Source organism: Coccinella septempunctata, chromosome 6, assembly GCF_907165205.1.
Source record: "Coccinella septempunctata chromosome 6, icCocSept1.1, whole genome shotgun sequence".
Lineage (NCBI taxonomy): Eukaryota > Metazoa > Arthropoda > Insecta > Coleoptera > Coccinellidae > Coccinella > Coccinella septempunctata.
Window position 1 is genome coordinate 13,753,670 of NC_058194.1, and position 12,320 is coordinate 13,765,989.

General features: G+C 33.9%; 1 protein-coding gene across 2 annotated transcripts in view; it reads left to right on the top strand.

The window, feature by feature from the left end:
* The window catches only part of LOC123315696 (lachesin-like), a 207,571-nt gene extending 201,518 nt beyond the window's left edge, over window positions 1-6,053 (top strand). For both annotated transcript variants that reach the window (XM_044901524.1, XM_044901525.1), the window contains one exon: window positions 4,342-6,053. In XM_044901524.1, the coding sequence (XP_044757459.1) occupies window positions 4,342-4,502 (161 nt within the window). In that variant the 3' untranslated portion in view covers window positions 4,503-6,053. The remainder of the gene's footprint in view (window positions 1-4,341) is intronic.
* The last annotated feature ends 6,267 nt before the right edge of the window (window positions 6,054-12,320 follow it).

Consider the following 12,320-nt stretch of genomic DNA (forward strand, 5'->3'; position numbering starts at 1 on the left):
TAAAGTGGACACGAAAAAAAATTGTAGATACTGCTGAAAAAAGCTAAATTTCAACAAAAATCACACCTGTAATACGTATGACCCTTTTCTACGTCAGAGCATCGTTCATAGACCCATCCATTACACTCACAACCAGAGACAACCTTGGTTGTCTCTGCTCACAACATTGGATCCAGTCTTCGTCGAAACATTCATGGCAAATGAGAAAATGAGTTTCCTGCTCTCGTGTTCTTTCGTTTGGATGAAAATTTTAGTTTTTGTTTTTTTTTTTCAACTAGTCTCGAAACATTTTGATTTAAACTTTCGTTCACATTTTTTTTACTTCTTTAGCCTCATTTTCATTTTTCTCTTCCAAGTCATTTATAATGGAGTGCAAGTGAGCACTTTTTTCAAGTATTTTTTTTAACTATTCTGTGTTCTGCAGCATTCGAAACTGGCAGAGTTTCTTCGAGATTATAACAAAAATCTTTTTGTGAATTTGTTTATCAAAAATATTTTCTTTTTGACCATTGGTTTCTGATTTAGTGGATAGTGCTGAGCATAAAGTATCTTGTTCGTTGCTCTTTGTTGGAGTATTTTGGTTTTTAGGGGATTTTCTAGAACCTAATGACTTCGGCATTTTTATAACAAAATATTGAAATAATTTTTGTCCGGTCATGCCCGACATGCTTGTGTCCGGTGACACCCGACATGCACCTTGCAATCAATTAGCCCATTACTGGGGAGATATTTGAAATGCACGGTGTTTGTACACGTTTTTATTTTCACCACTCATTAATGCTTGCACTTTGCCTAGGAGATCATCTGAATACCTACCAATCAAGAGAAGAGAGGCTTCAAAGTTTATTCTGTCATGTGTCAATCACAAAAAATCACTATTTAACGTTTATTTTCCAAACGGCTGACAATATCAGGTCAACTAAAGATTGCGCTTGTATAAAATCAGTTCGTTTGGCCATTCAGAGGAAAGGCTAAACTGATAAATCCAAGAAAACGATGAATGTCCGATTATACCCGCTGTCCGGTGCTATCCGACTTTCCCTTAACGTTTTTCCTATAACTTGTGATAATGATTTGATGGAGAAAGTCGAGCGCTTAGTATTATTTTCTACAACAGATCTATAGACTCACTTTGCCAAACAACATTTTTGAAGCTTTATCAGAGACGTTTTGAGTGCAGCCACCTCTGAAATAAATAACACAAATTTGGATTCTTATAAATCTAGAAAAAGCAAGTATGTCAGATTTTTGCAAATCTAGAAAATTTTTGGGAAATATGCCTCGAGAAAAAAAGGTTACAAAATTGGTCATCACTTCTATGATCAAAAGAAGCTAGTTGAACTCAAATCAGAATATTCTATCGCCTCCCAAAAACTTTGTGAATTTTCTTCAATTTTTACTTTTTCTCCGCATTTTTCAAGGAAAGGTATTCCGGAAGTTCTAAGGTCCGGTGTATATTGATACCTTAGATAAAATATTACATACTTATGTACTTGAAAAATTATCATGATGGTTGAAAAGGGGCCCCAAAAATTGCACTGTCTAGGGGCGTTGCAGGTCTTTTGGATGATGCCCGGAGGTGCATGCATAGCATTCGATCACCTCGAAATTATTTTTTATCATGTAAGAGAATTCAAACTCTGTTGTATGTCCAGGTATCAATTCTGGAAACAAACCAGGATATCTTTCTAGATATGGACCAAATACTATGGTAACTGGACTTCCCTATAACATACCCTCTATTTTGTTCACCCTTTTTGGGGTTATCACCATTTTTGTTCGTTGTTGTTGTACCTTATACTTCATTTCAACTTCATCTGTCAAAATATTGTCAACGGCCTCCACCTCATTCAGAACTACCCATATTTGCTGAGTTGAGGCATTCGAACTACCAATGCAACTGTTGACTACTGAAAAAGACTGAGGAACACTAACTTCACTCTGCTCGGAAATTTTATTGGCAGTATTTACTTGACTATATTATGTGCCACTATACTTTGACAAGTTTTTTTGAAATATTTTATCATTTCTTCTGTACTTACCTCAGCATTTCTATATTCTCCCGTAAATTTTGTCAAAATTAGTAAGAGAATTTTGGAGGCATTACAATGGCATCAATATTGACGAGATAAGATATGAAAAATAATTATCGAATTTATTCAATCAAAATCTAATTATATTCTCCAAAATTTAGTTTCACCTGTTTTTATTTTTCAATAAATACATCAGAAACACTTGCTTGATATTGAATTTTTCTTCTGTCGCTGGGGTTTGCAACATGCAAAAACTTTTCATTCCTGGCCGATAAAATCTAATAGCACAGATTTCAAGCAACGCACTAAATACTTCAAATCACGTTTATGGCCGCTCTTTCATAATAAAAGATGTGAAATACCATGTACTTATGCAATTTTGCCAGCTTCATTTGAGGAATGGCGATCATAAGGACAATAAATTTTTTTTATTATCTTCGTGAAGAATGAATAAAACCAACTAGGCAGAAAAGGATATAATATTCGGTCATCCTCTCAAAACGAATATTTTTTTTCTGAATTGAAATCCGAATAATTTCTTGTTGAATTGCCAAATTCATGAGAATGGTTGCATAAATCTTTCTCCTTGTCGCCAACGGTAGGGGTAATTCCTAGAATCATGAATTATGACGATCCTTTCAAAAATAATAGCGATGGATCCTCGAAGGGGTTTTTTCGCTCAGGTTAGAGTTTCATTTCAATACCTTCGAGAAAGGAAATAATTATAATTAACAGGGTGATTCAATGGGATAAGCTATAAGAACAAGTTTATGGAAATTGAAGCTGAAAATTTTGCATGTTGAAGTTTTCGACAATGAACTCTCTCCTCAGAATATTTTCAGAACTCTGCAATTTTCTGCCTAGTACTTTTTATTTCAAATGGCACATCCAGTATATCTTTGCATACTTATTTAATAGCAATTTCAACAATGTCATATCTTCGGTAAAAACTCAAAGATTCATGAGTTATTGGGATGCTAACGAAAGGAATGGTGACAAAGAGAGATCCCACATTTTGGGGTGTTTCCACTGAGGAGGTTGTTTGAAGAAAATCTTTACCATTCTGGATTCTTTCATTATGTAGTATTATAACGCAGTATTGTGTTTGTGACTTAATTGACGAGGGCGCTTGAACTTGAAATAAAGGAAAGGAGCCATTCCGATTTGTTTAATTATTCTGTGACTTCATTAATTAACCAAAATGTAAAAAGTAATTCTGACATTTATAGGGTAGTGAGAGGCAAGAAGCTTTGTTTTGATCAGCTTATTAATTGTCATCTTATGAAATCATCCCAGTAGATGTATACACTTATGCAGCTTCAAATAACGAATATCAAATAGCAATTATCAATTTACAAGTAGCAAGTACCAGTTGAATGGCTATTCTTCAATGAAAGTGTTTATGCAGCCAAGTAACAAATATCAGTTAACAAATAACGAAATAACTACCAATTCCTACGATATTTGATCGCGATTTTCTCATTATGCTCAACTTAAGACGCAGATAGATGCGCATCGGCCTGTCAGGTCACAGGTCACGAAACTTGACCAAAACTTCTGTCAAAATAAATAACAAAACGAACGATACTATTTGTATGTTCTGTTTGAATAATTCATCTTGGGTTCAGTGATATTTAAGAGAGGTTTTTGTGGATTTATTATAAAAATGTGATGTTAGATCGTTTGTTGAGTTGGTCCCTCATAAATGGTAACATTCAGGCTATTTGTTACGTGATCATTGTTACGCGATAATTGTTAAGTGATAAGTGTTATTTAATGCTGCATGAATCCACACTAAATAAACCTTTTCAATTCATAAGTCATCTTTTTCTTATTGCTATGGCAAGGCCTGAATTTTCATTTCCATAACTTGTGATTGTGCGTTGACAAGGGATCATTTCGAATAGATTAACTGTTTGATTGGAAGTCCACAAAAAATTGATTTTTATGTCCTACTCCGTCTTCATAGATCTTTCTGTTTCACTCTTAGATATGCTATAATTGCTCAAAAGACCTATCAAATTCTTTATTTTTCGGTACCTTGATATCAGAGATGCGAGCAGATCAAGAGGAGGATTTTATAAATATTGATAATTTCACCCTTGCATTCAATTCAGAAGGAAATTGAAATTATAAATATGCTACTAAAACGACTAATGTATCCTACATACCGTTGAAAAGGTTTTGCCCACTGATTATGTTCATAGTCTAGATTGTATGATAATGTATTTTCGCAATTATAATTATACATGGCCATTCATGCAAATTACACACATATTACGCACTAACACAAGTTTTCAATTTTCAGGTGGGCCAAACGCCGAGGACGTCAGACATCCAGACTGGTTTTATCCAAGCGCTGCACCAGAGCCATTAGAATTGGAAACCATTTCTGGAATGAGTCCATCCACCGAAATTACTTCTCATTATCATATCATAACACTCTCTATATTGTTCGCTCTCAGGTGACATATCTGTTAGTATGCAGATACATCAAATCTTTAATATCGCTAATGCTCCCCTTGTCCTTAAGATTAGTTACGAGTTTTATAAATGAATATAATGAAATCAAATTTATATCTGTGACATTCATATCATTGTAAAAATTGTAATGAATTTCGATATCCATCACACATATATCTTCGTGAATCCCCTCTAATGATTTTTTCATTTTCAAAACCGTCAAAACGTTGTCAAAATGCAAAAATGTTCGGCCCTATAGCAACTCGAATAAAAAATCCTATACACTTAGGTATTAACCAAACAATGTTTGAACGTGCAGACGTATTTAACGAATATAATGTCCTTCGATATAAAAAATAATTTTTGAATAGTTTCTCTGCTTGAAAATTTCGTTTATTTCAATATTCTGATTGCTGCACATTATGGAGTCTAAATATCCATATGAAAAACTCTTTAATTTTATTTATTCTGAATCCTTAACTACAAACATCAAATTCTTAGTAGGTACCCTTTTACACATTTTCAGAAATACTTTCCTCCTACAACTAAGCTTTATATGAGGCGTTTTTCTCTTCAGGTGTATAAATGATCGTACTCTTTTTATGAGAATCTTCTATGGCTTGCCTACAGAATGCAAAATGAGATCGGAGGATTAAAAAGTGCAATTTTCCCGGAATAGATAAAAGATTAAAATGGAGATAAATACATCATATTTCAAGTAGCTTGTCGAGATTAGTTAATGAAATCATAATTAAAAAAAATAAAATTTGAATAATGCTTCTGAAGACCGAATAATGCTCTGGTACAGAAAAATTCGTTCACTTGAGAAATCTATATTATCTTAAATACATGCAAGTAAGATTTGATAGAATAATATGCAGGATGGAAGATCAGTGAAGAGAAGACATGGAACTTTCAAAATTGTAATAATATATTTTGAACTGGAAGAGAAACATGTTGAGTCAGCCTCTTAGCAGGAAAAAAGATGACTTTAAATTTGAGTTCCAAAATATGGATAGATATAACTTGATAATACCCGGGTTTGTCAACAAAGTGTGTGCGCATCGCCTTTCAGTACCCACAATATGCATTACAATGAACCTCTAGAGGCGACAAAAAAGTCAAAGGAAGTGGAAAATGGTTGAAATTCCAGTAAAGGTGCAGTTGAATTTCAATTTGATCCTGCTGAAGAACATCCGTATATATAAAAAAGAAAAAAACATTATTTGCTATTTCCGGAAACGTTTGATAGAGTATCCTAGTTGTTTTAATTTTATTTCCACAGAAAATTATATAACATTCAGAATGTGGATGAATATCGAATTTCACTGAATTTCTGTACATAATAAAAGAAACTAGACTAATTAAGATATAGGTAAATATAACTGTTGTAATTAATAGGTCCCATAAATTTATTAAGTATGTGTCAAACCGAACGAAGAACCCAATTTTAACAAAGTTGAATTAGGTGGTTATTATGTAATCTATATATTATGTTTGTATATAGCCCGAACGGCACATTCATATTGTTGAATAAATTATGATACTAATTTATTACTACATGTGTTTTCCATTCACCTCCCTGTGTTTATATATGTACTTTCAAAATTGCTAACAGAGTATATGATTCCAATCAAGTATCATCGATCTCATGGCAAAAAAAAAAGAAAAATTGATGCCATATTTTTGGAGCAAAAAGAGAGAAAATAATTTTTATACGTCGAATTATTTGTTGCTTTGCTGGAAAATGAACAATATTTCGTAATAACTTCTTACGTTTACTAAAAGGAAATGAGTAATTCACTCCGCAAAGTTGGTTATTTTTGGACGACAAAAAAAAATTCTGAAGTCTGTGAGTCAAACAAAACTATTTTCGGACGTGTTGCATAAAATTATTTTTTCGGCAACATTATGGAATAACAAATAACCCCTGCTTTTCATATTTGATTGCGAATTGAAATCAAAAAACATGCAAACTTTTGACAACTAATTTCCTCATGAACGGTTATTTCGTTGCTACGGTAATGATCAACTGCATTGATCAATATCATTCCTACCAAGATTTTTATAATGGGCAAGTTTCCTAAAACTCCAAAACCGAATTTGAGATTATTTATGGAAAGCCTTTTCTACTAGTTATATAACACGTAAAAGATTCGCTTCAAAATTCAGACATTTCAGAAATACACTTTTCGAAACCTAGTAAACATTCGCATATGTGAAAGCTTGTGACGTAGAATGCCTTTCCTAAGTCTAGTAATTTTTGTTAATTCGACAACACTGGAACCTATCAAGAAGATATCCACAGATTACAAAAAATTGTTTCTGTAATCTGTGTCTTTACCTTCTTAAAACCGATGACATTTTGTGTCAATCAACTCGATTCTGTTTGGAAATAGTAATATGGTTATAGAAAAGATATTGCTATCACAGAAAATTTGAAAAACTGGTATTCTAATCATCCATTTCGAGCAATATGATCTGTCAATTTTCAGAAGATCTTGTTATTTCAGTTTGCTACCATAGCCATATTGTTATAAATTAGGAAGATAGCAATATGACCATAACAGCAATACGCAAACAGAATTGGCGAATCCAAAAATCTAGACGCCCTCTGCCGACTGAATTCCGAAACTACTTTGTCAGTACTGCAAAGTCAAAACAAGTTTTGTTTCTTATGTTTTCTCTTATCTCACGTTGTCCAACAAAGTATTATAATTATTATTTGGAGAGGTTATATTGGGATTATTGTCTGGGTTTCTGAATAGAAATATTGATTCAGAAAAAATATTGGAAAAGGTATTTATACCAGTGCTTTCAACCGGCAGGAGTTAGGTTGAAAGATTTTTCTTTGCAAGAGTTTTCTGCTAAATCCAATTGACGATTTAGAAATACAATTTCATAATTTTCATACTTCCAAATGAATGCTTTTTCTCATCTGTAAAACTTGCTCCATGAGCTTAATCATATTTATGTCCCTTGATATTTCAGTATCAGGAATACCTATATCATAACATGGAATTGAAATATTTTAAAAAGAAACTTCCACATAAACGCTTTACTTATCAAGATGTTTATTTTCTACCTCCTTCACAAACTCAGTATAAGTTACCTCAACATTATTACCTAGATTTACTTTAAGAAAGAATCTGTGAAATAACAGGAATTGGATCACCAATATCATCGCTCGATTTTATTCCACAATTCATCCCTTTCAAATAAGTATTTCCAAAGAATGTTTGATATTTCTTTACGAAACTAAATCAATCAATTCACTTACGATAATTTAGATAAATATCTTGATTTACTAGAAAAACTCTGTTAGGCCGTACAAATCGGTACGAGTACTGACAAACGTCAAAGTTTATTTACATTTCGCAGCGCCCTCAACGGTAATTGGATTCGCGAATAGGCCCGATTGTCTGTTTTTCTCGTCAAATGTGAATAATGTGATCATCAAACTTGATATTTATTACATCTATGGTGATCAGAAAACTTTCATGACCATTACTGACACAAATGGGCGTTGCCGGGTTGTAAAAATGACGTAGAATGTTCACAAGAGCACTTCTGAAATCAGAATTTTCGTAATCGAATACAGACAAAATGCAATATGTTAAAATTCGAAAAAAATATATTTCGAGATATTTGAGTTATAAGGATTTTTATGACATATATTTTGAAATTTAGGAAAATACCCCATTACATTGAAAGAAAAGACGTGATATCTTCCCGGACTAGGCCGGAAAATGCCACTACTCACACAAAAAATTTCCGGGAAGCGGGTATATACCAGACGGTTGCCGAAACAAAAAAACATTTTTACGCTCCTTTGAATTGCATGGTTACTAAGAGATTCTAAAGAATTAAAAAAAACTTTATAGACCGAGAAAATAAGTTTCTTTGTGTAATTCGGTATTTCTAAAAGATTCATTTTGTTTTCACATACCAGCTGGCCTTCTATTTCCACCCAGAGTTTTAATACAGGGAAGTACCTTAGAAATCTTACGCCTTATGTGTCCAAAGCATTCGTTTCGTTGGCTTACAATGACGACACAGGAACAGAAAGTTCCTTTCCCTCCCCAAAGAATGTACACACCTCCGTTTTCAATAAACCCATATTTTCACTAGATTCTTTCTGAGGCTAGAATGTCCTGTATAGAGATGTACTGAGATCCATACACGCCCTGCATCTTGTAGTTTCAAAGGAAGACACTACCAGAGTGCTTCTCTTTTGATTGCCTCATTCTTCCGAACTCTCCCTTTTAGGTTATACCTCAGAAAAGTTCTGGGCCAGTAAGTGACGTTCGTGATGTTTTTTTAGAAAGTACCTATATTGGCATGATCGTTTTCTCTGATTCGCGAGGGACCGAGGAACCAGCCTAAAAATTTTGTTATATCTGCCTTTTTCATTGAGTTTTGTTTCAATGTCTCATGTAGCTGGTCCACTAATGAATGCTGTGTCGCATTCACGATAGTCTGTTTCCAGGTTTATATCTGCACATCTTTCGATGCAACTATTTCCACCTAAAATATAGTAGAACAGAAGCTTCCAAATGCTCTTTCAGTTTTTCGTTGATAATTATTTCTGATATTTGTAGTAGTTCAGCAAAATTCTTATAGATCTCTGGTGTATCGTAGGCGTAACTATAAATGGGTGCTTAGTTCGGAAAAAATATTATGAGAACTAACTTGTAGTGGTTGGAGAGCTATTTGCTTTCTCAATGTATGATTTGTTTGAGTTTCGTTTTGATGGAGATGAAACTTCAGATCAATACGAATCGATTTGGTTTAGTATATCGAAGTTTCTCTAGTCACTGAGTTTTTGGGTTACGACGCATAAATAATGTAAAAAAATGAGGATTCTTCATAATTTATCGTTGCCTACACCTTTGACTGATAGTTACTATAAAAATTATCCGCAAAATAATGATAAGTCAGATATCCAGGACTCTGGTCTCAAGTCGTTATGCACTCAACTAAAACTCTCTCAATAAAAAAGAATTTACAAACATTTTTGTCCCTGATTTTAATGTTTACATATAAGATTCATGAAGGATAGCGATCCACCGCATCCCGGCAACCGTAAGTATGTGCTATAGCATTGAAAAAAATCCTTAAACAAACTCGGCCAATAGAAATATTTAAAAATTTTGGAAAGAAGTTTATTTCATTCACTATAATCCTACGTCATTTCAAGACGATTAAGTGAATTTTCGGTTTTTTTATGTGATTTAATATAATTCAAATTTCGATTCTGGATTCAGAAATCGTTGGAACCGCAAACACTCCCAACGATTTTTGTTCTTTTTGTAATTCTTGAAAACGAGTTGCACCGTCAAAAATATTGTGAATTGGGAGATGATCGTGTTTTTGTTCGTCAGTACCGATAAGCCAGAGTAAAGAAATTTTCATCGACGCGTATTTCACCGAATTTTGAGTACATGATGAACATACCGTTTCTACTTACTGCAGGAGGAAATAAAAGAAGATCATTTCCTGCCTGCTATTCATTCCTTATTGGCTATTTATTCAGCCATGCTTTTCAAGTAATTACTGAGCGGTTCTGAAATAGTGATGCATCCGGTATCTTTTATTGATTCCGTAGTCTTGCTTCATTTATTTATTGATTCTTTCTGCTTATTTCTCTTTTATTGAGTATTTGAATCTTGAGGATTCATTTTCTTGCCGTTCACTCGAAGGGTAACGAGATGCACGTTTTGTTCAAGTGCAACCGGCACTACTGACTTGACAATAGGGTGTATGGTGAGTGTAATAGCTAAGCCACCACATCGCACTGTTAACTCAGATTAAGACGATCCTGTCCGAGTTCTCTCCCTACTGTGAGTTAGTTCTCTGCTGGTGTGTGAGTGGCCGAAAATGGGAGGGGAGAGACACCCTTGTAATGTCCGAGCCCTTCTCCTACTGTGTTATGGAGTTCTTTGCTGGTGCGAAAGCCCGCGAGAAGCTGTAAACGGAAAAGGAGTGCGCAATTCCGTGAGGAGCCGATAACAGATCGGAGAACCGCATCATGGCGTTCTACCTTATCTTCCGACCTGTAAACTTGTAATTTTGATTGATTTTGGGCCAAGACTCTGTTTTTCAAATTGGATGATGTCAAGAAAAAGAACGAATTCTAGTAATAAAGCTTTCATAGGTTAAGCTCTTCTTTGGTTACTTGATTGTTGTTGGTTGTTGATTTTTGAAAGATCGTTACAGAGGCCGTTTTATAGGTCGAGGGAGTTTCATTTCTTGGTATGCAAGATCTCGTGATTTATCGCCGTCTAACTGAACTACATTCGCGATTTGGTTTATGAAGTGGACATGTCCACTATCCATCTCTCTCATCATTTTGCCGTAAAATTTCACTGAAAATTAGAATCAATGAATGACCGATTCACATGTTACGAGTTTTAATACTTACGCTTCCATTTTCCTTAGTTGAGTGAAAAACTTATGGTTTTATTCTGCTTTTCATCTGTAAGTTACAAATCTCTAGCGAACAATCGATCTGTCAGTGTCCGATTCACAGATTCGTGAATAATGCAATTCTGGAAATGTTCCTGTAATTATCTTCTTTACAGTGTTACTTTTGAACTACTTATCGTAAATAGTTACGGTTTCCTGTAAGCTACAGATCACTAAAAACGCCAAGAATTGCAATTTTCCTGTAGGCTTATGAAAAGTTACAGATTGTCTTACAGATGAAAGCAGAATACCACCATTTAAATCTCGCAAAATCCATTCTATTATTTGATCCACATTTCTTTACCATTCAATAATTTTCGAATAATATTTTGGTGTTTTCACCAAGAAATAACACAAAAAAATTGAATAATCATCAACTAAAACGAGTTAGATAAACAAAAAGCGGTACGAAAATCAAAACATTCGAAACCTCTTTCGAATCAAAATGCACTTCCGAAATCTTACAAAATTTCATATATTCCTGCAAATGGCACTCAAATTAATATTTTAACGCTTGACAGATGGCGCTACAATCGCTTTAGTCGACTGTATTAAAAAATTTACATACTTCCTATCTATTTGTATTGAAAATTGATGTGACAATGATGTCCAAATCAACTGACTTATTTGTGATTGGCCTCACTTAACAACTATCTCACTCCAGTCTTTAGAATATTTATTTTCCATTCCATATATCTATGTTTGTTTATTATATCAACTGACATTTTTGTTAGTTCTTCTCGTCTACACGCACCGACTAATCTTATAATTGTTGCTACCTGAAATTTCATTTGATACATTTCTATATCCTACAAATGCAAATTACCAGCATTAGATATGTTTCCTTATCAGCTTCCCTGATGAATTTGTTGATCTGCTTACTGCTGAAGACTTCTATTTCTTAGCTTTGTAATCAACAATCTTTCTTTCAAGAAATACATTTTTCATCACTAGAATGGTACTTTTCAACATAGGGTACACACCGCTCCACAGAGTGAAGGATTTGGCAGTTTCGGATTTTTGCGCCAAATAAGCCAAAGTTGCATCCTCTGTAATAGTTTCGCATTGCTCCATATCCATTCATTCCGTGAAAAAATCAAAAACGTATTCTTACCTGGATTTTGATTTTTCAGGCAATAATTGTGCTGTAGCAGCAGCTACTACATTAGAAATATCCCAAGGCACATTTTCAAAGGTCTAGAATAATAGGATATTTTTCTGCTAGTATTTTCAATTCTCAGGGATCTCTCGATGAACTCAGGTTTTTATTTAACCCTCAGAGCTTTATGAATCTATATTGCAATGAAACTTGTTGATTACTACTGAATGCACAAAATCTATATTTACAAACCCTGC